At 44.6% G+C, this 26,982-nt stretch overlaps 2 protein-coding genes across 3 annotated transcripts in view; one reads left to right on the plus strand and one right to left on the minus strand.

The window, feature by feature from the left end:
• Window positions 1–26,982, minus strand: part of GALNT17 (polypeptide N-acetylgalactosaminyltransferase 17) — a 445,667-nt gene that overhangs the window by 26,707 nt on the left and 391,978 nt on the right. Inside the window, exons 7-9 of one of the 2 annotated variants that reach the window (XM_039238102.1) lie at window positions 12,866–13,051; window positions 10,310–10,447; window positions 512–607 (exon numbers count right to left, since the gene is read on the minus strand). In XM_039238102.1, coding sequence (XP_039094033.1) covers window positions 512–607; window positions 10,310–10,447; window positions 12,866–13,051 — 420 coding nt within the window. The remainder of the gene's footprint in view (window positions 1–511; window positions 608–10,309; window positions 10,448–12,865; window positions 13,052–26,982) is intronic. The other variant, XM_039238103.1, reaches the window with a different exon arrangement.
• Window positions 21,089–21,598, plus strand: LOC120235687 (protein FAM32A-like). Its single transcript, XM_039238104.1, has one exon. It carries the CDS (start codon window positions 21,089–21,091, stop codon window positions 21,461–21,463), a length of 375 nt encoding a protein of 124 aa, XP_039094035.1. The 3' UTR covers window positions 21,464–21,598.

A 26,982-nucleotide genomic window follows, 5' to 3' on the forward strand; every position in this document is an offset into this window, starting at 1 on the left:
TGTGTTCTCTTGGGAGACTGGAGCATGTGGGTGCTCTCTGAAATGTTACGACTGGCATGTTCCTGTTGCCCAGTCAGCCCTTGGCTCTCGTACCAGTGCTTACAGACCCGGTCACACTTACCACCCAACTGGCCTTTCGGGATGAATGTGTTAGGCATGTTCTCTTGAGGAACTCGGTTATTTCTTTGAAGTATGTGTAAACAGACATATTTAATCATGATTATAACGTATGCCCATGTGGCAGATACATGCCTATTTGCAAATGACTCTGAAATGCATTCACCTTCTCTATTCAGTGTGCAGTGTGCCCATTGATCCTCTTCGTATCTGTGCTGATGCAAACGCTCATGAATCTTTCCCCAACTGTTATGCAGAAGCAACCAGAAAGCCCCCTGCCTTCTCCTGAAAATCTTAGAACACAGCTACAAAGTAGACAGACAAAGTAGATGCCCCACAGATCCTCTGGGGGCCGCTGACTCCCCTCCCCTCCTGGTCAGAGACAGGCTCCTACCTGGGGTCCCCAGCCATGGCACGGGTACAGTATTGCTGTGTGGTTCTCCAGTGGCCCCTGGTCCAAGCAGACGTCTTTAGCCTTGTTATTTCGCAGCTGTAGGAACAGGCAAAACATCACCCATCAGAGCCCACCGGGCGGAAATCCTGCGGCCCAACCCTGGTTCTGCCACACCTTGGTTCTGACTTTTGGAAGCAAAGGCCACGTGACCCCCCAAGTGAGGATGAAGGCTCAGATCCAGGAGGAGATCATTTTAGCAAGAAAGACAAAGTGATTCAATGCCTGGTGTGGGCATGAGCCCTCTGCCTGTGACACCCCTAGTCCCTGTCTGCACACGGCTCCCCCATCCCCAGCACAGAAGAGAAACATAGGGAAACATCTGGATATAGGAACACTGGTTACCCACTGGGTCTCCAGAGCGCTACCGAATGCCTACACTGCGGCAGACATCTTCCTGGGGGTTTGGAATGCATCTGTGGCAGAACGGGCCAAAGTCCACAAGACAAAACCCCTGAACCTGGCTCTGCGCAGCTCTTTGGGTACACGCAAGAATTTGTTTAATTGGAACTTGTGGTCCTATATTGGTGTCCATCCCACCCACCATGCCACAATCTCAACCAGTGGGAAAGTGCTGCTGGCCCTTCACTGGGTCTCCTCCGTGGAAACCAAGCTAACCAGGAACAAATCCAGAAGAGAGGGAAGGGGCTTTTGCTTCTGTGCTCCCACATCGTGTCTAGGTTCAGGCAACTGGGCAGAGTTTTATCACCTTTTTAAAAAAGATTACAAAAATAATACCATCTTACTGGATAGCTTGAAAACTGTACAAGAAAGTAACGATTGCTTACCATCCTTTCCCACTATCGGTTCATTGTTCCCTCGATTTTGAGACAATTTAGTTTTGTTCAAATTTTTGACTGTAATGAGCATCTGTGGTGTAGAGCTTGTTCACACTTCAGGTGTTCTTAAGAAAATAATCCTAGCAGAAGGTATGGCTACCTTAATGTTCTTAAAACACGCTGTCCAAATCCTTTCTGGAAGCTTTGAACTAATTTCTATTCCCATCCACAAGGTATGTAAATATTTATTAGTTCCGAGTTTCTCCCTTTAAAAATATTATGTTGGTCAAAGTAGACAAGCTTCCATACTTAGATTCTGGGGAACATAGTGCACAACATGGTAATTATAGCCAATAATACTGTATCACATACTTGAAAATCACTAAGGGACTAGGTTATCTTAAATATTCTCATCACAAAAAGAAAAAGAGATGGTAATTAGGGGATGTAATGGAGGTGTTAGTTAACTCTGTGGCAATAATCACTTTATGATATGTAAGGGTATCAAATCAACGTATTGGATCCCTTAAGCTTGTACAATGTTCTGTGTCAATTACATCTCAATAAAGCTGGAGGGAGAAAAAAAAAGAAAGCTGTTTTAAACCAAAGTTACTAAAACTTTGTGCAGATGGGTAGATGTGATGCATCAGACACATTGCATAAAAGGTCCCAAGCAAGCAATCGCTGCTAAGCCACCTTGGCGCCCATGTTGTATTTTAGTTCTCTTCTAATGCTTTGAGGAAATGCTCACTGTCAATGCTTTCAATGAGTCAAAGGATAAATTACATGGAAAAAACTCAAACAGCCTCTGAGTCACAAAGTAATTCAGAAGAATTAAGATGTTGCAAGTGATAAAATTTTAGAAATACCTCTACCAAATGTATTTTGCTTATGTCTTTTTTTTAAATGTCTACACAAGACCAATATTGTAAAAATGTGTCCAATGGAGTCTAATAAAGTTTTTATGATAAGTAAAAAATAAAAATTACAGGTGATCAAAAACATTGTTTTGAGAGGTGAGGACAGACATTCCTGTTTTTGTGAATTTACAATTAATAGGGAATTGGAATGTTTCAGGTTTAGCGATTATTTCCCTTTTTGAGAATTATCTGCTCATTTCCCCACTGGGATCTCCAGGGATTTTATTGTAAATTTAGAAGAGCTCTTTATATATTAAGGATATTGTTTTCATGGCATATCTGTCCCATATAATGACTTCGGAATGCTGGGCTTTTACATTTTGTTTCTAATGTTAATGCAAAGAAATCTATTATTCAGTAACTTAATAAATATTATGCAGAGCTTCAGACGTGCCTGGGACTGTGCTAAGTTTAACAAATGCAAAAATAAACAAACTAGTCCCTGCCCTGGAACAGTCCATGGTCTGAAGAGACAGACACACGAAGGCCTAGTATGAGACTGAATTTTGCCAGGACAGCGATGGAAACATGTCCTCATTCCATCGGAGGGGTCGGATGCTAAGAAGAGGTATGGTGCTTGGGAGCCAAGTGTTAAAAAATGTAAGTGGAAGAATTGCTGGCAACGGTCTAATTTTTCCGCAGGCAGGAGCTCCTGGAGTTTTGCTGTATATTATTATGCTATACATGTATGCTTTATGCATATCGTATGTGCATTGCCTTTCATATAAATAATGGTAAGAGGGAAAAAAAGATGAATAAAACCAAACAAGGGACAGAGGCACCAGGAGAGTATGAGCCAACCACAGAATTTTGAACGAAAGACCTGGTGGTGAATGTTTTTGTGTGCACTGAGTTGCTTTTATGTGTGGAAAAGCAATATCTCATATGTGGAGGAGTCACGAAATAAAGCAGCCACATGTATTTCTTTAAAGATTAGGTTAAGGCAGGGGTGCCTGGGTGGCTCAGTCTGTTGAGCGTCTGACTCTTGATTTCGGCTCAGGTCATGATGTCATGATTCAGTTCGTGAGTTCGAACCCTGCATCGGGCTCCCCACTGATGGTGTAGAACCTGCTTGGGATTCTCTCTCTCTCTCTCTCTCGCTCTCTCTCGCTCTCTCTCTCTCCCCCTCTCCTCCTTGCACTCTCAACCTCTCAAAATAAACTAAAAATTTATGTTAAAGCATTCCAGCTAATGGAGGTGAATAGACGCTTAACAATCAAAGGAAGGTGGCTTACTCTGTAAGGGGGCCTGGGGGCCATCACTGTTGTCAGGATGAAAGACACTGGGGCTGACATCTGGTCAGAGGTGTCTGCCCCCTCTGCCACCATGCTGGGGTCTCTGTGTGTAGCAAACAGGACTTCTAGCAGAAAGTGTTAAAATACAGTTGCCCGAATAATCGTACATCTTGCTACTGAAATGAATTTAACCGAAAAGTTATTCTGAAAGGTAAAATCTATAAATACAGGAAAAGAATGCTTGTGTCCAAAATCCTAGATAATATTAGCAAAGGCTGAGAAGGTGATGAACTTTTTCAGTCAGGAGAAAGTGTGTTAACATTCTTGTATTACATACCACCTGACCCTCCACTTTGGGGACTCGCAGATGAATTAGAAACAAAACAAAACAAAACATTAGAGGCGGTGCACTTGCTGGATCATAGGGTTGTTCTCTTTTTAAGTTTTAAGAAACCTCCATACTGTTTTCCGAAGCGGCTGCACCAGTTTGCATTCCCCACCAACAGTGCAAGAGGGCTCCTCTTTCTCCGCATCTTCAAACATCTGCTGTTTCTTGTATTGTTGATTTTAGCCATTCTGAAAGGTGTGAGTTGATATCTCATTGTATTTCCCTGATGATGAGTGGTGCTGAGCATCTTTGCACTACCAGATGCAAAGAATGCAAAAATACTGCTATAAGGGGTACATGCACTCTGATGTTTACAGCAGCACTATCTACAATAGCCAAATTATGGAAAGAGCCCAAATGTCCATTGACTGATGGATGGATAAAGAACAACGTGGACCGAGCTAGAGAGTATTATGCTAAGTGAAATAAGTCAGAGAAAGACAAATACCATATGATTTCACTCATACGTGGAGTCTAATAAATAAAACAACATAGGGAAAAAGAGAGAGAGGCAAACCAAGAAACAGACTCTTCACTATAGAGCACTGATGCCTACCAGAAGGGAGAAATAAGTGATGGGGATTAAGAAGGGCTCTTGTGATGTGCAACAAGTTCAAAAACTAGAACTACCTTACGACCCAGCAATCGCACTGCTTCTACTGTTTTTTTTTTTTCTTTAAATTCATCCCTTAAAAGACCTAACTGTAAGACAGGAAGCCATCAAAATCCTTGAGGAGAAATCAGGCAAAAACCTCTTTGACCTCGGCCACAGCAACTTCTTACTCAATATGTTTTCAGAGGCAAAGGAAACAAAAGCAAAACTGAACTATTGGGACCTCATCAAAATAAAAAGTTCCTGCACAGTGAAGGAAACAATCAGCAAAACTAAAAGGCAACCGATGGAATGGGATCAGATATTTGCAAACAAAATATCAGAAAAGGGTTAGTTTCCAAAATCTATAAAGAACTTATCAAACTCAGCACCCAAAATCAAATAATCCAGTGAAGAAATGGGATAATGACATGAGCAGACACGTCTCCAAAGAAGACATGCAGATGGCCAACTGACACATGAAAAAATGCTCAACATCACTCATCATCAGGGAAATACAAATCAAAACCACAGTGAGATACCCCCTCACACCCGTCAGAATGGCTAACATTAACAACTAAGGCAACAACAGATGTTGGCGACGATGCAGAGAAAGAGGAACCCTTTTGCACTGCTGTTGGGAATGCAAACTGGTGCAGCCACTCTAGAAAACAGTATGCAGATTTCTCAAAAAATTAAAAACAGAACTACTCTACAACCCAGAAATCGCACTATTAGATATTTATCCAAGGGATACAGGTGTGGTGTTTCGAAGGGGCACATGTATCTCAATGTTTATAGCAGCGCTATTGACAATAGCCAAAGTATGGAAGGAGCCCAAATGTCCATCGATGGATGAACGGATAAAGAAGACGTGGTGTGTATATACAATGGATTATTGCTCGGCGATCAAAAAGAATGAAATCTTGCCATTTGCAACTGTGTGGATGGAACGAGAGGGTATCATGCTAAGTGAAATTAGTCAGTCAGAGAAAGACAAATATCATATGGCTTCACTCATATGAGGACTTTAAAATACAAAAAAGATGAACATAAGGGAAGAGAAGCAAAAATAATATAAAAACAGGGAGGGGGACAAAGCATAAGAGACTCTTAAATACAGAGAACACACAGAGGGTTACTGGAGGGGTTGTGGGAAGGGGGTGATGGGCTACATGGGTAAGGGGGCATTAACGAATCTACTCCTGAAATCATTGTTGCACTATATGCTGACTAACTTGGATGGATATTAAAAAAAAAAAATAAGAAATTTGGGGGAAAAATTCATCTCTGAGTCTCCAAAATGAAGGGTCAAGTGGAATGTAATATACAACTGGGTGCTGTACAGAAGTGTTGAGTCACTATACTGTACACCTGAAACTAATATTGCACCACATGTTAACTACCTGGAATTTAAATAAAAACTTAAAACAACAACAGAACATTAGAGGTTACCATGATGCAATTAACAACAAGACACAGACAATTCACATGACTAGAAAGATCTTTTAAAGCCAACACGCAAGCTAGCTAAAAAACTGGGAAAGAGCAAGGAGCATTAAACCCAGAAATATTCATGGGCCTGGGGAAAGACTCTCAAACAGAATTGTACATGAAAAACGAAGGACATAAATTGCAAATATAGTACGATATTCACCCTGCCTTCTTCTTTTTCCTGTTGCTCGGGGGCCTGGTGTGGTGAAAAGAACCAGTAGGAGTGAGTGTTAGAAATAGAGTTGTCTAAATAATGGTAGATTTTGTTACCAAACTGAATTTGATTAGTTTGACTTCTTTCATTAAATGTTATAGTCCATATGAAGTATATTTTAGCATATGTTGGGCTTAGCAAGCAGAGAAGGAGTAATAAAAGCAAATGCCCTAAAATGTTAACACTGATTATATCTGGGAATTGGGATTTGGGATAAGTTTCGTTTCATCTTTCTATTTTCTATAGAGTGTATGCACTGAATTTCTTACTTAAAAGAGATAGAGTGACTTGCAAAAACAAAAGCCTTCCCTTTTCCAAAACTCAGACTATGATCTCTACGTTGACTCCATGGACCCCCACTGTTCAGCTCCAGCGACATCATTTACATCATGCTTCATGTGAATGACAGGCTCTGGAGCTGTTCGGTGCACAGCCTGTGGAACTGTGCGCTGGCCATCTTCTTGCATTTTCCTGCTTTTATTCCTTTCCTCCTCGTTGTCGTATTATCATATGAATATTAGCAATAATTTGGCAAACATGACAAAGTACCTTCACATAAACCACCAATCTCTCCACACAGAGTTAACTAGAACCACCGTCTCCATTTCCCCATGCCATTTTCACACTTGCTTTTCAATCTAAAATACTAGCTAATCCAATTTTATAATCTTGACCTTTTCCTCTTAAGAATTATACCATCAACGTTTCTCTCAAGTCATTAAACTTTCGTCTATACCTCTTGAAATGGCTGCAAATATTTCAAACTATTAATATGGTATATTTAACTAACCTTCAAGTTAGATTCAAATTTTTTGATCCAAAAAAAAAAAAAAGTCACTGAGATGAACAATTACTTTCAAATCTTTGTGCTCATTTCAAATTATTTGCTTAGGATAAGGGTAGAGATGAAAGTGTGACTATCATTAAGCCTTTTAATATGTGTGGTTTAAACTGCTTTTTAAAAGGCTTGTTTCAATTTACACCCTCACCAGAGGAGTTGTGGTTTTTCACATAACCAATATCTTGCTGGCAGAATGCCCTCATATACTCCAAATATGAACCTTTGTTTATTTGGTAGAAGAAAAAAGCTACCTCACTGTATTTTAAAATGCCTTTTAATTTCTTTGATGATGAAATCAATGAAAATTTTCATGTTTTTCAACCATTTGTGTTTTCTCTTGTACTTTATTTTTCTTGGGGGATGCTTTATTTTATTTAAATTAATTATTAAAATTTAAGTCAGTTTGTGGAGCTCGTTATATATTATTTGTATTATCCATTCATCTATACTATTTAAGGCATACATAATTGTTTTTCTATTCAGTTGATGTATAGATTATTTTAATATTTATAAGCTCAGATCCATTATCCTTTTTCTTTGCATTTTCTTCTGAGGCTTTCATGCTTAGAAAGCCCTGGCCCCTTCAGAGATCAGATGCACATGCATTTCCGTAAGGCCCTATTATCATTTCTTTGCTTTCATTTAACGCTATAGTTCATCTGCAATACACTTCAGGATGTGGTGAGCTGCAAGAATCTCAATTGTTTTCTTCTCCAAAGAACTAGGCAATTCACCCAATTGTCTTACGAATAATCCATTCACTGCCTGTTGTTTTTCAATGCCTCCTTTTATTGGATCTTACTTTGATAACTCCAAAGCCCCCAAAGCACGGCTTTATTTTGAAGAAGAAAAAAATAAGGCAATTTGGACCTGTTAATATAGTTAGTGCCAAGTACCAGCTACTGTTCGAAACACTCAGCCTACCCCAGCTCATTTCATCTTCCCAATAGCCCTGTGCGGTGGAGTCAGTCTTCACACGCCCCTAATCACTATTTGTCTGCAAGACACGTGCTACACATGTTTCCCATTCCAGAGTCCAGCTCCGGAGGGACCCCTCGCCCACACCCTGATGGGTTAATCTGGCCCTTATTTACTTCCTATAAAAGGCATCAGGCATGAAGTGGGAAAATACACAGTTATAAAAAAAGGAAATGCTCTAAGTCAAAGAGAGCCTTAGCTGCAGGCGCGAGCAGCCCTGGGAAGAAGCCCAAATACTGGAGCTGGTGGGGGTGTCTCCACTATGTCTAGTGTGTCTGGCTCCCTGTGACCTCACCTGACTCTGGGCCACCGATTCCTTGTCCAAACACACGACGGAAGGAAGCAACAAGGCTTATACACAAGCATATTTTCAGCAGTGGTGCTTATGATATTTAAAAAATAGAAACAACATGGTGGGAATGTAAACTGGTACAGCCCCTCTGGAAAACAGTGTGGAGGTTCCTCAGGAAACTAAAAATAGAACTCCCCTATGACCCAGCAATAGCACTGCTAGGAATTTACCCAAGGGATACAGAAATGCTGATGCATAGGAGCACATGTACCCCAATGTTCCTAGCAGCACTCTTCACAATAGCCAAAACATGGAAAGAGCCTAAGTGTCCATCAACGGACGAATGGATCAAGAAGATGTGGTTTATCTATACCATGGAATACTACATGGCAATGAGAAACAATGAAATCTGGCCTTGTGTAGCAACATGGATGGACCTTGAGGGTGTTATGCTGAGCGAAATAAGTCAGGCAGAAAAAGACAAATATCATATGTTTGCATGTATAGGAGGATTAGGAGGAACTTAACTGAGGAACAAGGGGGAGAAGAAGGGGGAAATGGTGGGGGAAAGGGAGAGAGGCAAACCATGAGAGACTCTTGAATGCTGACAAAAACTGAGGACTGATGGATGTGGGGGGGAGGGGGGAGATGGGCATGGAGGAGGGCACTTGTGGGGATGAGCCCTGGGTGTTATGTGGAAACTAACTTGACAAACTATTTGTAAAAAAAAAAAAAAAGAAACAACAGAAATGTCTATATTTTTGAGCAAAACACCACATATATAAAGGTAGTATCATGCACAGTCATTACTAATGTTGCAGAAATGACACACATATATTACCGCATAATATAATATGGTATATTATTATTTCAAATTATTATACATGTGGACATGGTGGCTTCAGCAATACATAGATACCGATGCGTTTATAAAAACATACATGTGTGTATATAAAAAATAAATTTTTTTAGTTAAAGCATGGACACGCAGACACACATACACAAAAGTGTATACATTATCTATGAAGTCAGAATGACTATGTCCAAGGCCGGCTTCATGACTTACAAGCTGAGACCTTAGGTAAATATTTAATTCATCCAAGTCTCAGCTCCCTCATCAACAAAATGGACATAATACTTCTACCTTATAAAATGAGGCTAAAATAAATTCATAGGTGAAAAGCACTTAGGATAGTGCCGGGTGCATCTAAAGCACTTGTAAGTGTTCGCTGCTCTTTATTATTATTTTAAAATTTTTCTAGGGGTGCCTGCGTGGCTCAGTTGGTTAAGCATTGGACTTCGGCTCAGGTCATGATCTCACGGTTCGTGGGTTTGAGCCCCGCCTCGGGCTCTGTGCTGACAGCTAGCTCAGAGCCTGGAGCCTGTTTCAGATTCTGTGTCTCCCTCTCTCCCTGACCCTCCCCTGCTCACGCTGTCTCTCTCTCTCTCTCTCTCTCAGAAATAAATAAAACATTTAAAAAATTTAAAAAAGTTTTCTAAAATGCATATTTATGGCATTTGTAATCAGAGAAAAGTCAATCTATTTTAATGTTTAGAGAGGTGATGTTATCTAATCATAGAGAATCTATGAGCATCTGCCCTTTTGTTGGTGGGAAGCGGTTCTGGCCTCCAGCACTGAGCAGTGGACAGCTCCTATCACTGCCTGTCTTTATCTCCAACTTCCTGCTCAATGTCCCTCTTACGGGTCCTAGGAGACCTCAAAATCAAAATGTCCCAAACAGAACTGATCATGCAGTCTACACCCCTGGCAGAACGGGTTACCAGGGCCTTCGGTCCATTCCCCATTATAACCTTTATTACATGTGTCCCCCTACCAGCTGGTGAGAGCCTTAGTGCCAGGTCCTATACCTCCAAAATCACTCATTGAATGAATGAATGGATGGATGGATGAATAAATGAATGAATCTGTCCTCTATTTTTCCATCAAATCAATCCCCATCCCTACTGCACAGCCATCCAAGCTGAGGGCACGTGTGGTCTTAATTACCTCCCCGTATGCAATGGTGTTATTGTATCTTCTCATTTCTGGGTAAACGTGGTCCAGGTACCACTGGAAATTCTTACACTTTAAACTTTTCCTCAAGGCTCTTCTTTCGGAGACATCACCTATGTCAATTCCTGGATTCTGAAAGTAGAGAGAAGCAAGGGGCATTAGTGACTGGCGAGCTCTGGCCAGAGAAGGAGGCGGGTGGCCTTCGAGAAGAGTCATCAGAGAGAAACCTAGATGTTCTGCATGCCTGCTTAGGAAGTGGGTTTAATGGGACTCCCTTGATCACAGAGCCCCAAGCTAGACTATGGTCCCCTGAGTGCAGCACACAGCCCCCAAAGTCGGCAGTCCTTATCATCACCACACAAAAGGGATCCAGGGACACATTGATGTTGACAGCCTATGTTCCCAGCTCCGTCTCGTCCTCATTTCCTCAGTGACTCTCAGAGCCAATTATTAGAGGAATTATTTGATTAAGACAGGAAAATAAATGCCTATAACCACCTCCTGTCTTTCTTCTCTCTACACGTGTGATTTCCCCCTTTGCCAGCTCTTTGTGAAGTTCATTATCCACAGAAGTGAAAATAATTTTCCATTGCAAAGCTTGTAATGATGTTCTAATGAATAATTCACTCTGCTTTTACAGAAATGAACCTGTAATGGGCTGCTGTGTGCTGACAAGGGAAAATAAAGTAGCTGAAATAGGACTCCACAGACTCAGCCACAAGATGGCTGCGGACCAGGAGGGACAGGATGCTGTCTCACAATGGCGGGCAGACAGGCGGCAACTTGGGGGCCGGGGAGGGTTTATATTATTCCATTAAGATTTCTTCTTTCAAGAGCCAAATGGCAATTTTAGAGGAAAATCCTCCTAAATGCAAAACTTTTAAAATTCAAAGGCAAACCCGGACAGTGATACTTTAACACGTGGTTTTAATTTCCTTGGCATAATTAACGAGATGGTCATTTTTGAAAAGTGTGGAGAGTACTGCTGGCATTAGGGATCCGAGATTGTCTGGAGAAAGCACCAGAAGAGAGCCAGCAGCCTTGAGCACTTATGACTCTGACTAAGTAACACTGCTTTTGTAATTCACAAACAGGAATAATGATACTGACTGCACTGATCTCACAGGGCTGTGGGGACAGTCGAATAAGGATGCGGGTTCACAGCCCAGCCCTGCCACGTGCCACATGTAGGAGCTTACACAAGTCACATTTCAGCTCCCAGAGCTTCAGTTTACTCACCTGTAAAATGGACATCATAACTGGGCCATATTAAGCTAGCATGTATCGAGCCCTTAATATTTGCTATACTCTAAGCCTAGTTTTGATCTTTACAAGAGCCCTGGGAGATGAATGTCAACAATCCCTGTTTCATAGACAAGGAAACTGAGGCAGAAAGTTCTTATGTCGTGAGGTTATTATGGGGGGCTAAATGAGATATTGCAAATAAGGAACTTCCTGAGTGCCAGGGACATAGCCAGGGCTCAGCAAGCGGTACCTATCTTTATATAAATAATCACGTGTGAAATCACTTCTGGCTTAATAGCACTTAATAGAAAGTGCTAGTATGCCCAAAAGGGCTTCAGTGCTTTAGATCATTATTTCAACAACTGTAACAACATGATAAAAACCCTTCACTTTTACCCTTTATCTAGGATTCTTGCACATATTCAACTGCATTTCTGCTGCTCTGGGCTCCAGCCTCCTAACACCTAGGGGCTGCCAGTCCTCAGTGGGAACAATTCCAGGTGGCTCTCTCAGTGCTTGGCTGAGGCCCCTACAGGTACCCTGACTGAAGACAAAAGCAACTATGGTGGGTCACCCTGCTGTGCTGTGGATCTAAGTACATTACATGTACCTAGATTGATTATTTTGGTACTCAGTACTTAAACTGAGTACTCTAGCACTTAAATGGAGGTACTTCAGTATTGTTACTTAAAGTGAGTACTTTAGATTTAGTTCTCCCTGTCACCCCAGGAAGGATTCTAGGCAAAGAGATGCAGGCACAGAGGCAATAAATGGATTTGTTCAAGACTGTATAACTGGTAAGGGCACAACCAAACCAGGGCACAACCACCGTGCAATACTCCTGGGATGCTTCAGTAACATGGGAGTTTTCTTAGGTTGCATTCTGGGAAGAATACAGAGACTTGAAGAGCCATGTAAACTAGCAGGGGGTGTATGGCATGGGCCAGCTGCAGCTCCATGGGAGGGCACAAAGTAAGGGCAAATGATGGAGTCTGGTACCAGAAGCTTTGGTGAAGAAGCTTCCAGAACATGATGTGTGTTCAGAAGCAGGGCATCCGGATGGTCGTAGTATGGCTGGGATTAATTCCAGAAGACCCTTCTACTCTTTGTAATTGGATTTCGAGATTTCCCTTGGGCCAGGCCCCATGTAAAGGCAGGGTTTCTGACACCTGGAGATCTGTGCACCCCTTCAGAATGCTCTTATAATTTTGCAAGCGTAAGCGTCTTTCTGAGGAGACACCACCAGCGACTCATCTAACAGGAGCCCTGGTCCAGGGTGATGCGGAAGGGCTGCTGGGACCCTACCTCCAGTGGCAGGTTCCAGGCTATGTACACGTGAGACTTGTAATCATCCATCCAGACCTCAGCAACCCGGAGAGCATTCCTCTTGGTGTAGAAACCGATGTTGCTGTTGTAGGGCTTCTTCTTCCGCTCAATGTGTGCCACCCGTGAGCAAGGCAGGACCTCCATGCTGCCCCCGCAGAGCCACACCTGGAGGAGGGACGACTTTATCAGCCTGACAGAGAAATCCCTAGAGGCCACTGCCCCTCCCCAAGGCCCAAAGGCAATGAATGGTCAGGGGACCCAGCCTGGGTGAAAAATACCTTTTAATGTATTTTAGGGTTGGGCTGTGACTGCGGGCTAGACTAACCTAACCTAGCTAAAACAGGTGGAAAAGAAGGTTTGGGAGAATTTTACAGATAAAATAGTTTAGGATATTAAAGTAGAGCTCTGAGTAACTAAGGCCCATAAACCCAAGGTGGCTCCTGGTGGCACATGGGTTTTCTTAAGTTCTCAGGAGCACACAGTTGGCACCCGTGGAGGTTTTCTCTCTCACGTGGCTGAAGCTGGGCCCTGCAGACCCAGAACAGAAAATTCAGACTGAAAAACAAACCATCTTTATTCATAGCAGCACCAAGTGTAAACAGGCCACTTATGCATTGTTAATATGCTCTATGTGGGAGTCCTAAGAGCACAGATGCCCAGCCTTCTGGAAGCATTTTCCCCAATATTATCCTGTGCAGGCATCACTTGTTATTGCTGGAATTGGAATGTGCAGGTGGAAGGCTGATCTAGTAGTTGCCTTTGACGGATGCAACAGCCCAAGGAAGTGACACTTGCCATTCTCTGCATGGGCATGGCAGCCATCCAGGCTCAAAAGGCCCTGATTGTGTGGAAAAGCTGAACTATCCAGCTTCTTTCAGTCCCAGGCAGGCAAAACAAAGCATTCCTGATTGTCAAGGACTAATTTGTGGAAATAAACTTCCTGCTACTGGTGGGGAGAGAAGACACAGAGAGGCTTCAGGTACTATTGTCCTGCCATGAGAATCCTGTACACTCTCCATAAATGAGAGCATGCTGGTGAGCTGATGCAGTTAGCACAACATACGCTCGCCCCAACCTGGGATACTTCAAGCCACTCTACCTCTAGTCTCCCGGACCCCCTTCTCGAGGATACTGGGACCCTCTTGCAAGTTTGCACACCATCCCTGGCTCTTTACTGATCGAAACTGGTGGCAAAATCCATGTGTGTGATCTCCTGTTTCTATTTCCCAACTCTGGCTGCACCACAGGGAAATGATACAGATGGAAAATTCTTCTCATAACCATGAATCCTCACCTTCAAGGAGGAGATGTAAGCTAAGAGTTTGGTAGACAGTCTGTGGTCCAGAGTAGTTTGATTTGGGGGACCTGACAATTGGGTTCCTCCCTGGGTTGTCATGGCAGTTGCTGACAGTGGAAGGAAGCCAAGGCAGGGAGGCAAATATGGCCAGTGCCTGTGGGGAATAGGGGCAAGAGACCTTACCAGATAAAACAAGGGAGCTGGATTTCTGGGGTGGGCAATATGCAAAGATACAGAGTTGCACAAGTATGAAGCACTGGGCAGTTTTGAGATTCAGGGAATGAATGGAAAGACATCCCATGTTCATGGATTGGAAGACTTAGTGTTGTTAAGGTGTCAATAATTCCCAAATTGATTGAAAGACTCAACACAATCCCCGTCAATACCCTAGATGGCTTCTTTGCAGAAATTAACAAACTAATCCTAAAATTCATGTAGAAATACAACAGACTCCAAAAAACCTTGAAAAGAACAAAGCTGGAGGACTTCCACTTCTGATTTCAACTTACCACAAAGCTACTATGATCAAGACAGTGTGGTGCAGGAATAAGGATAGACAACAGGATAGAACAGAGAGTCTAGAAATAAAGCCTCACATTTACAACTGACAGACTTTCAACCAAGACATGCGGGGAAATTGTCTTCTCAACAACTTGTGCTAGGACAACATGCCAAAGAATGAATTTGGACCACCCCTCGCAACATACACAAAAAGTATCTTGAAATGGATCAAAGACATAAACGTAAGAGCTAAAACTGTAGAACTCTTAGAAGTAAACGTAAGGGCAAATTTTCATGACCTACAATTAGGCAAATGTTCACCAACTGATGAAAGGATTAACAAAATATATGGAATATTATTTACCATTATATGGAATACTATTTAGCAAAACACTGATATGTGCTACACTATGGATGAACCTTGAAAACATTATGCTAAGGGAAAGAGGCCAGTTATAAAGGACAGGGTATTATATGATTGCATTTATATGAAATGTCCAGTATAAGAAAATCCATACAGACAGAAAGAAAATTAATAGTTGCCTTGGGCTAGGGGTGGAATTGGAAGAAAGCAGAGTGGGTATGCGGTTTCCTTTTAGGGTGATAAAAATGTTCTAATATCAATTGAGGTGATCACTGAACAACTCCTTGAATATACTAAAAACCATTGAGATGTACACTTAATTTAAAAAAAAATTCTTCATGTTTTTAAGATTTATTTTGAAAGAGTGAGAGACAGCACGAGCAGAGACGGGGCAGAGAGAGAGGGAGAGAGAGAATTCCAAGCAGGTTGCATGCTGTCAGCTCAGAGCCCAATATGAGGCTCAATCTCATGAACCATGAGATCATGGCCTGAGTTGAAATCAAGAGCCAGATGCTTAATTGACTGAGCCACCCAGGTGCTCCAGAGTTGTACACTTTAAATGAGTGAATCATAATGGTATGTGAAGACCTCAACAAAGCTGTGACAAAAATAAACAGATAGATAAATAATTCCACGGAGAGATGGGAAAAGAAGATTCAAGGGATAGATTCCAGTTTGGGAAGCTAAGGAGAAATAATACAATCCAAAGCAGCGTTGTGTGAAGACCAGTTCTGGAGTAGGGATCACAGGTGCAGGTGTATGAGGGGCCTCAGCAAAAGCCAGAAACCCAGTAACAAGAATGGGGGTTCCAGGTGGGAAGAGAACCCACAGGTAGGCCAACTTGGTGCCAGTCTTCTGTAAGCAGTCCAGATTAAGGTCAGGATTGTTCAAATTGTTTCAGACTGTCCCTAGGGAAAATTGTTTCAGATTGCCCTTGCTAGGAGTGGGCTGAGAGAGCAGAGGGGCCAGGTCAGACCCCCAAGCCTCTTAAACAAGAGTGGGAGATGGTGTGCCAGATGGGAGGCAGGCCGCACAGCATGTCTGTCCTGTGAAGCAGGGACACTGCTTCCTGTCCTGGGCTCTGCCATGTGGATACCAGTTGGCATACTCAGTGGGCACCAACTCAGAGCCACTTAGGCTTTCCTGTACAGTCTGGGGAGGGGCAAAGGGCTCATAGACTATTTAGCATCTTGATGGTACAGAGAGCCCTCTGCTGGGCCTAGCAAACCTGGAGTGAATCACCGGTGTCAGCACAGACCTGTTCTGGCTGGAACACATTCCTGTTACCATATGGGGCCAGCCTGGCCTTGGTTTACACCTCAGTCAGTCACCTCTAGTGACTCGGACTGGATTTAGAGTCACAAGCATGAGCAACTAGCAGCAGCATATCTTGTATGAGACAGAAAATGACATCACTGAAATGGACAAGCTGCAAACTTTTCTGGAAATTTCAGGCAGAAGACGTAATTTTAACCTAAGAAAGAAAGAAAGAGAGAGAGAGAGAGAGGAAGAAAGGAGGGAAGGAAGGAAGGAAAAAAGAAAGAAAGGAAGGGAGGGAGGGAGAGAGAGAGAGAGAGAGAGAGAGGTAAAGCAAGAGAACGAAAGGAAAAAAAGAAAGAAAGAAAGAAAGAAAGAAAGAAAGAAAGAAAGAAAGAAAGAAAGAAAGAAAGAAAGAAAGAAGGAAGGGAGGGAAGGAGGGAGAGAAGGGGAAGAGAGAGAGCGCGAGCGAGCGAGAGAGCTAGCGAGGAAAAAAAATGGAAAGGAAAAAGAAGAGACACAAACACCCAGGTGTGGGAGGCCAACTGAGCGCAATCCCTTGGGCCTTGCGGGACAGCCCTAGCCCTGGAGCAGCTCCTGGGAGCTCCTCTCTGCTTTATCCTTCCTCCACCCTCTGCTTCCGCAGATCCTACAGAGGTGAGTGTCTTCCCTCAGCCTGCTCCAGAGCCTAGGACCAGCCAAATCCTTACAACCAAGCACCAACACCAAGTACCTCATGAAATCCTTGCAGATGAGGAAACTGAGGGCCCAAGAGCTTGGATAAGTTGTTTACAATCCATAGTCAGTAAGTGAGCGAGCCAGAACCACAACCCAGGCCACACCCACAGGCCAGCCCTTACTTGGTGGGTACCACAGTTCTGACCCCACCTACCCAGGGGGAGCTGACCTGCAGTCCCAGGTCCTCCAGAATTTCCTCAGCCACAGCTTGCACCTCACTCAGGATGCCTGGCCAGTGCCTCTGTAGGCAGGGTGAGTGAGGGGGCAGGGTGTGTATCCATGGCCCTAAGAAGTTCAGTGGATCTGAAGTGGCACCAACGATATCCTCAAGGGGAGGGGTGGCATTGTTAGGGGCGCCAGAGTTAGCCTCCTGCTGCAGAAAGCCATCTGGAAGTGCAATGCAAGGCAAACTGAAGGAGCCAGTGGTCAAGTGATTCTCAAGTCTTGGGAGGCTTTTCTGCAAGTTGGTGGGAGTGGTCACAGCAGAGCTCAAGAGCTGGCCCTGTGTGTTGGTAAGTTGAAGTGAGATCTGTCCATGGTCAAATGACTGAGTATAGATGGTAGAAGTGAAGCCATTCAAGAGAGTGGGCTCAATAGCTTAGAAACAACCCAAAAGGTTAAGTAAGGCAGCTGCTGAGGGCTGATCCAGAGGACTGGCATTCACACAGCTCCCTACTCTACCTGAGGGGTACAAAAGCAAAAGGGTAGCTCCATAAATGGAGCGATCGATTTATCCTTCTGCCAGACGTAAACCTTAGCTACGCACGTCCCAAGTACAGCTGCTCCCAAGGAAGTTTATCCTTCCTTCCATTACTGTTTTACCAGCCCAAATGGCGAGGTCCTACAGAGACTGGAAGAAATTATACCAAAGGGAAATGAATAGGGAGGTGGGGGTAAAAGACTGATCAGCACATCTGTGATGCCAGGGAGGAAAAAGAGAGGAAACGACCATCCTGGAATAGCACTCTAGGCCCAGAGATCCTCCCCAGAGGAGGGGATAGGCCTCCCAGATGGGCTGAAATGGCCCAGGAAGACAGCTCACTCTAAGCTCTGGGACCAGATCTCATGGGGCTGGAGCCATAGCAAGGCTCTTGGTGACCCTCTGCCTGGGAAGTGGGAGGTGGCCATCAGGAGATGTGATGACTCCAATAACAGGCATTAATTACTTTACAATTATTCATCCAGAAAATTCCACCCAGAGCCCACGTTCCAGCATGGGAATGGCATGGAGAGTGTCAACAGACAAGTCGTTGCTCTCATGAAGCTGATGATCTTGCAAGGGAAACACATTAATTAAATAATCACAGGCAGATGTACCCTCTCAAAAGCAGAGCCAATTACAGTGAAGAAGAGCAACACGGTGCTAGAAAAACTAGCATCCAACAAAGGGACGTGGCCCTTAGGCTTAGAGAAAGCATCCCTGATGTAGGGCATGTACGGTGAGATCAGAAAGCCTAGACTGAGCTAATTTGGCTAAAGAAGTGGGCTAAGTGGACAAGAGCCCAAGCATGGGGGTGGCCAGCACAGGCGCAGTGGCCTTAATGGGGAAAGCCTGGGGTGGTGGGCTGTGCTCAAGATGGCTGCAACAATCTCTCCCATGCTCCTTTGCAATGTGGCTTTTTTGCTCCACCCATCAAAGAGTTGGACCTACTTCCCCTCCTCTTGGATCTGGGCTAGTCTTCAGACTTGCACTGGTGGGTAGAATGCAGTAGACATGATGTTTTGCACTTTCCGAGACAGGCTTTGGGAGGGTTTGCAATTTTTCCTGTCCCCCTCTTGAGAGCCTGAGTCCACCATGCTGTGCAGAAACAGGATGAAGGACCATGGGGCAAAGGGATCCCAGCCTGGCCTCACTCACACGCCTTGGGCTTTAGCTGGACCAGACTCTTCCGGCCAATCCCCTGACTGAGCACCCATGCATGAAGGAGCCCACCAATGCTCTGAGGGGCACAGGACTCAGCCAGCTGACCGCAGCCTAGACTGCCAGACTCCAGGATCGTGAGCAAATCAATTGTTCTTTCAAGCCACTAAATTTGGGCTTACACAAACAACGGGCATACACGGAATATTCAAGGAACTGAGAGAAGAGCCGTGTGGCTGTATCTCAGAGCAAGGGTGAAAGGGAGGAGGGTAGTATGAAATAAAGCTGGGTGGGCAGGCCGGGTTTGCACCCGCAGGGCCCATAAGCCACGTGAAGGAAACAGATCTTTGTTCTAAATGACAGGCTGCTGAAAGATATGAATTTGACAAAGAGAGCTCTGGCTGAAGTGCGGGAAACAGAGTCGCAGCAAGGTGAGGGCAGACAGAGGAAGCAGGAGGGTCTTAATGTCATTGCCGGGAGGAATGCTGGTGGCTTTGGCTAGGGTAATGGAATAGAAACAGATAGGTTGACAGATCTGAGGCTTTTAATAGGCAAAATCTTGAGCAACGGGTTGGATATGGCGGAGACAAAGAAGGATCAAGAAGTACTCCTAGGGTTTTTGCTTGTGTAGCTGGACATAGGATGGTAGCATCATGCCCTGGGCCAGATAGCCTGCCCAAGGCTATCTGGGCCTCTGGAAGAAAAAGAGCATCACAAGAGTCTTAGGCTGGACACATCCTTTCTGCTCTTGACACCTGATGCCCTGGAGGAAGAAGGCACTACGGGAGACAGATGTCAAAGGGTGCAATTGATTCTTGATTTCTCCACCATCACTCCAGAGAGAGAGAGTCTTCAAGGGCGTGCTGGCTTAATTCTACCTTTTGATGCTTTTCATTCATTCAACTCATATTGTTTAATAAGTATTTTACTATATCATTAGAGTCTTAAAGGTTATGGAAAGTATGTCATCAGACTAGGCAAAAGTTAGTAATTCTAGAATTTTCAGCCTGGATTTCAGCCTGTCTGGGGGTCTCCCTGAATGCCCTCTGTACTTTGCAGAGTCTTCAGTCTTCTGTTCAAGGGCAGGATGAGAAGCTGGCCTAGACTTCTGGTTCCTAAACCTGGCTGTGCCTCTGAATCACCAAGGGATGCTTTAAAATAACAAATGCCTACTCTGTCTCTGTCTCTCAAAATGAATAAACATTTAAAAAATTGTTGTTGTTTTTTTGTCTTAAAGCGGGCACCTGGGTGGCTCAGTCAGTTAAATGTCTGACTTCGGCTCAGGTCATGATCTCACAGTTCGTGGGTTCAAACCCGCTTCGGGCTCTGTGTTGACAGCTCAGAGCCTGGAGCCTGCGTGGGATTCCGTGTCTCCCTCTCTGCTACCCCCCAACTCTCTCTCTTTCAAAAATGAATACACATGAAAAAAATTTGAAAATTCCCAGATTTGGGGACCACTGGCCTAAACTCATTGCATATCTTTTTCTGAGGCTGTGGTTTTATGACTGAGGCAAAGAGAATGTGGGTGTCCCTGGCCAAAGCTCTGACCACTGGGGATTCCATTCCAGGGATGTTGGGAAGTGGTGCGGGGATCTAATGTTCCAGGTACTGCCTAGACCATGCCCTCCCCTGTGCCCCCATCACTGAGGAGACTGGAGGTAAGGAGGGAAAGTCAAGGAGCCTGAAGTCACTGCTTTGGTGGAGGAGAGGAGCCATGGAGGAGGCCAGGAAACAAGGCAGAAGCCAGGAGCTAAGGCCAAGGTGGCTGGTTATATCACCTATTGTAGGCAGTAGCCTCTAAACATTTTTGATATACGTTCTCAACTGAAAAAAAAACAACAACAACAACAGTTGAAGCCCATCATCCAATATGTTGACTTTATCCATTTAAAATTACATGCACATGCTATCATACTAACGTATTTTACACATGATACATTTATGGACAGAGACATTTAAAATTATACAGCAATGGAGGTGCTAATATATTCTTCTTGGACCCCAGTGGGTTATCTTGTGTGTCCAGCTTTGGAAACCACTACGAGTGTTCAAGGTCTAGTACTATTCCACCATTTTTAGAGGCCAGGTGTTGCTCCAAAGTAGAAGGAAGTATTGTTCAGGAATGATAGGTTTGGAGCCAAAAGAATCTAGTGAGAATTTATAACTGTGTCACTAGAGTATGAAATGTGGCGGTTTACCTACAGAACTGCAGATGGTGTCATGGCGGCCTACGAGCAGGTTCAAAAGGGGCCCCTGAAACTGAAAGGCGTTGCAGAGCTCGGTGTGACCAAGCGGAAAAAGAAAAAGAAGGACAAAGACAAAGCGAAACTCCTGGAAGCAATGGGAACGAGCAAGAAGAACGAGGAGGAGAAGCGGCGCGGCCTGGACAAGGGCACCCCGGCCCAGGCAGCCTTCGAGAAGATGCAAGAGAAGCGGCAAATGGAAAGGATCCTGAAGAAAGCGTCTAAAACCCACAAGCAGAGAGTGGAGGATTTCAACAGACACCTGGACACCCTCACGGAGCACTACGACATTCCCAAAGTCAGCTGGACGAAGTAGCCTCCCCACCCGGGATGTGGAGTGGCATCACGGGCAGATGGAGGGCAGAATTGGGGCTATGTTTGGTGCCTTTGGTATTTTCTAGAAACATCCTTTTACACACGCCCTTGTGGCTTCTGCTGAGACAAGTCCTTGCCAAGGCAGTGTGCCCTTTTTCTGGAACTCGATTAAAGTAAGACTGTCCTTTTACTCTAAAAAAAAAAAAGTGCCATGAGAACATGAAAGGTTTTCTTGAGATGCTCCAGGTGCCACCTGGGGGCAGCTGTCTCTCGAAAGAGCCCTGGATGCTGTTATAGGGTCTGAACCTCCACCCTCCCTCCCCCCACACCCTAGTCATTAAGACTGAACAGGAAGATGCAGGATCTAGAAAGAAATCCAGGTGCCATCTTTAGTAGTCTCCTCCCCAGACACTGGTCAAACCATCACCAAGTCCTGCAGGCGATGCCTCTTAACTATGGCTCGATTGTAGCCACTCCCCAAACACCTGCCACGACCACCAGACCACCAGCTCCTCCACCACCACTCCAAGCTGTCACCACCTGGGACCACGGCACCCACGTCCCCACAGCTCCATCCATCCAGCCTCCACTCAGCAGTCAGAGTGCTGTGATCTGATCATGTCATTCCCCTGAATGCTTCATGGGCTCCCACTGCTCTGAGAATAAAGGTCCAGAATCTTCACATGGCTTTTGAGGACTTATGTGCCCACCTCACCATCATGTGCAGCTCCCCACAACGCCCCTTCTTTCTCTTCTTTCATGTGCCACACTCGTTCCAGGCTTAGAGCCTTTGCTGAGCCTGGGGCACTCTTTCCTTCTCTGCCTAGTTACTTCCTCCTCCAACTTGAGGAGCTTGAGTCTTTAGCTCAACCAGTGCTTCCTCAGGGAAGCCCCTCATAAAATCAGAGCCCCCAATATATGCTCATGTAGCACTTGTAGACACTTGTGCAAGTACAACTTACCACAGTTGTGATTTTGTGAGTGTGCCATGCACACAGTGGGTATGTGAGCATACTACTTTCTATTTTCTTTGCCGGGCTGTTAGCTCATTGAGGACCAGACCCATGTCATCCTATGTCCCCACTGGGTCTGGCACATCAGTAAGCACCTGACAAAGTCAGGTTCAATGGGTGAATGAACATGTGAATGTATTAGTGAGTGCAGTGGGGATGGAGGGCGCATATGCGGAATGGGTCTAGAGAGAGGGCAAAAGAGGGAGGGAGGAAGGAAGTGAAGGGAAAAAATATAAATAGTCTAGAGATACAACATGACAGGCACAGAAAGGAGAACCAGATTGACAAAGGGCCTTTATTACAGGACTCAACACCAGGAAGATCTGAGTCTCCCCAACTTCTCTGCCCACAAAATCCACAACCACCCTCATGCTTCTGGGACTGCAGTTCCTTGGCATCCTGGCTCATAATGCGAATCTACACTGCAGTGGTCACCACCAGCGTGCCCAGTCCAGCCTGGACACCCTTGGGAGGCATCTATAGCACAAGCTGAGAGATACTGAGGGGGTATCTGGTAAAGAAAGACCACGGGCTCCATTTCTCCCAGAATTTGCGCACACTCATTCTACCCCACCCCACACCCCAGTTTCCTCATCTATAAATGAGGGAGGAGGCTATTTCTGAGCCTCCTTTTGGCTCTGGTGTTGGGTCTATGATTCCTTACACCACAGAGCATGGACCTAGGCTGCAGGGCCAGGGTCATCACCAGTGGAGGGCATCAGCTTCCTTACACTGGCCACCCCAGTGTTGACTTTCTTGAGGAATAATCCTGAGACTACGAGGAATCCCCCAACTAATGAATTCAGGCATGTAATCTAGACCACTGGTTTACCTCTGAATCAAATCTCTAGGCTGCCTTGGGTTTCCCATGTGTACCATCTATCACAGGCAGCCTCTAGGCACACACTGGAGCTGTTTTTAATCCTTATGAACTAGTCAACACCCCCCCGTGCCACTTACTGAACACATTTCTTGAATGGCATTTCCTTGTATTGGCATAGGGTGTAAGATTGGCACTACTGGATCTCAGATCTCAACTACTGCTAAGTGGAGGTGCCTGCATGGCTCAATCAGTTGAGTATCTGATGTTGGCAGGTTTTTATATGGATATGGACATATTTTCATTTCTCCTGGGTATATACCTAGGAGTGGAAATGCAGAGTGATATGGTAACTCTGTGTTTAATCTTTCCAGGAGCTGCTAATCTTGTCCAAAGTGGCTATACCATTTTACATTCCCACCAGCAGTGTAAATTCTCCATGTCCTCACTAACCCTAGTGATTGTCCATCTTTTTGATTAGAGCCATTTTGGTGGGCGTGAAGTAGCATCTTGTTGTGGTTGTGATTTGCATTTCCCTGATGGCTAATGACATTGAGCATCTTTTCATGGACTCATTCGCCATTTGTATATCTTCTTTGGCGAAAGGTCCATTCAGATCCTCTGCCCAATTTTTAATTGGGTTGTTTGTCTTTTCATTATTAGTAGAGCCCGTATAGAGAAAATTAGGTTAGCTTCCAGTGCCATTTCGTTTCCTTTCCTTGCTTTTCATCATCCAAATGCTCTAGTGTTCAAGGCCTCTCAAATCAGTCTTTCCCTGAGCTGTGTGTAGAGCTGGCATGGAGATGGCCATGAGGTGCAGAAAAAGAGGCCAATATTCTTGTTCCACCTCCTCTGGAGACTAGCTTTGCGATGTGAAACAAGTCATTGTCTTCTTTCCTTCCAGGCTTAAGGCATCCTCACCCATTAGATGGAGCTGTATTACCCACCTGCCTATACCACAAAGCTATAACAAGGGCCCACTTGAGGTTGTGGATATAAAAATCTAAAGGCACCACAGAGCCTTCCAGCCCTTCAAAGGGAGATCAGTGATAAGCTTCTGGGCTTGGACCCAGGCTTCAGACTGCATGCTTCCATCACCGGCTCCATTTCTTATTGGTTGACCTGGGGCAACTTGTCCCAATGTCCTCCTCTGTAGACTGAAGGATAATAACAGTCCTTACCTCTCTGGATCGTGGTGACGTTTAAATGAGATGTGCTATATTGTCAAGCACTTAGAGCAGTGCTTGGCTCCAAGAAAGCTCTCAATGCACATGATGTGGGCCGTCATTATTATCATTATTCCAAGGCTAGATTTCTGACCCCATATTCTCTTTATGCTCCCAGCACCAACTAAGAAGAGAATGGGTCAGATTGAGTTTCTGGAAGGTTCCTTCCTGATTGAGCACTCAATGCATGGGCAGGACTGGCATCCTGATGAGCTGTGCTGGTTTGCCCAGCCTAATGGTCTCCCCAGAATGTCCAAGTCTGTGTCTGAAGTGTGTGTGTGTGTGTGTGTGTGTGTGTGTGTGTGTGTGTGTTCTGCCCTTCAGGGCCCTTACCAACACTCCTTCTCAGATATGTGCCTCTTGGCGTCCCTATCCTTCTCTCCTTGCTCAGGCCCCAGGCACAGCCACTGCAGGAGACCAGAATATGCCACCCTGAAATACGCATCTTAGTCAGAAAGATAATTTTGAGCTGATTATTTTGAGACACAGCAGACAGAGAAGCTCTGAAAACAGAGTAGAAATTCCCCCTTTTGTAAGGGAAAATTATATTTATTAAAAAAATCTCCATTTGCAAGGGTGCCTTCTCTGTACCAGGAAGAGAAGGATGACTCCAAATCATAAGAGACTTATCCATGGAGAAAGCACTGACTTCACTCTGCATAATAAAACTCATCTTAGTTTACAGTAGTTTTGCTGGGCCTGTCCCATAACTGGTCCCTCTTCCTATGTTTTAGCTGAAGATGGTATTTAAGCCCAAGTTTTATTTCAAAAAACTTTTTTTTCAACATTTATTAGTTTTTGAGAGACAGAGAGATACAGGGGTGGGGCAGAGAGAGAGGGTGACACAGAAGCAGGCTCCAGGCTCTGAGCTGTCAGCATAAGCTCGACATGGGGCTTGAACTCACGAACTACAAGATCATGACCTGAGCTGAAGTTGGACACTTAACCAACTGGGTCACCCAGGTGCCCCTCAAGCCAAGTTCTAAGCCACCTTTTGAAGTTTCCCTATCCTTGAATTTCTCCCGGGTATATGTGAAATATACATGTTAATAAATATCTGTGCTTTTCTCCTGCTAATCTGTCTCTTCATACAGCGGCCCTAGCTAAGAACCTAGAAGAGTTGAAGGAAAGATTTTTTTTCCTCCTCTACACCACTCTCATCCCCAGAGTCTGTGCCTGCTCAAGGGCAACCATGGGTGTCCAATGCTGCCCAGCCCAGTCTGTCAGCCAAAGAGGAATGCCAACCAAGGCAGTTTTGCAGCCCTCAGTCATGCAACGTCCTTCTATGATGTCTTACAAGATTTCCCAAATTACATCTGGCTTTTTTTTTCTAGAACAGAATGATAAATATCTGGATTCCAATGGGAGAATCTCAAGGGAGTTGACAGATTAGCCAGCCAGGAACGGGTGCAGGAAATAGAGTGTCCTTGTGAAGGCCTCCATTCTGTCTTCAGTAAGCTTTCTCCTCAACTCAAAGGCACATATACCTAAGGTAACGGAGGACAACACTGACATCTCTTAGGAGAGAAGAAAACACAATTTGCTCTGTATTTTGTCATGTAGATTGGGAATGTAAGAGGAAAAAAGCCACCTCACTCTTTAAAAAAAAAAATGGTGGCAGGAGGGGAGTCTAAGAGCCTAGAATTCAACCAACACTGATGTGTTCTTGTGGTTTGTGACCAGCACCTTGAGTCTGGATTATAAGGTGTTCTGGGGCCACATGGGGCCCTGCAGCCCCTACGGCCATGCCCCAAGGAGCGGTGGACTTAACTGACCTTCAGCTCCAGGACCCTCATCAGGTAGGACTCCTCTCATGGTCGGACCTTCATATTTGACCCCGCAGAACCTGGTGACCCCGTACTGGGGGGCCCATCCTTTCCCTTAGGGAGTGAAGCCCTACCTCTAGGAAGCTGGTCTTCCAGATGTCTCCTTCCCATGGACACACATTCTTCCTGAATGTGAAGTCACTTTGGAAGCCATTTAAGCCCATTTGCATCGTTAAAAGGAACGTTCAACCGAAGGAACGTTCAACACAGAAATTATGTAAATAACCCTATTTGGTAATCCAAATGCAGGCAAATTTTAGCCTTTTGTCTGCTGGTAAAATCTGTTCAAATAACATAGATTTCTAGCTAAGAGAACATTTGATTTGTTATTCCTCTCCTGCCAATTCTTTGGGGGGGACTACCTGGTAACCCATTTCCCTAAGGCACAGGCTCGTCTTCAAAAACCCCTACTCCTCCGTGCTCCCCTCTGCCATCCTGGAGACGGCGAGCGGGCTTTTCATGGTTGAAATGTCTGTTCTATCCCACTAAATTGGACAGATGCATAATGGCTTTCCTCCGAAAATCCTTTAACAAAAATTCAATTTCAATCTTCTGCTTTATTTATTACCATTTCTCAGAAACAGGATTTACAAATACGGACCCGAAGACATATCTCCATTTCAGTGTCACGGGGG

This window comes from Hyaena hyaena, unplaced genomic scaffold, assembly GCF_003009895.1.
Source record: "Hyaena hyaena isolate Hyena2069 unplaced genomic scaffold, ASM300989v1 scaffold_135, whole genome shotgun sequence".
Taxonomy (NCBI): domain Eukaryota; kingdom Metazoa; phylum Chordata; class Mammalia; order Carnivora; family Hyaenidae; genus Hyaena; species Hyaena hyaena.

Coding starts and splice junctions, on each gene's coding strand:
- LOC120235687 (XM_039238104.1), top strand. CDS start 21,089: ATGTGGCGGTTTACCTACAGAACTGCAGATGGTGTCATGGCGGCCTAC.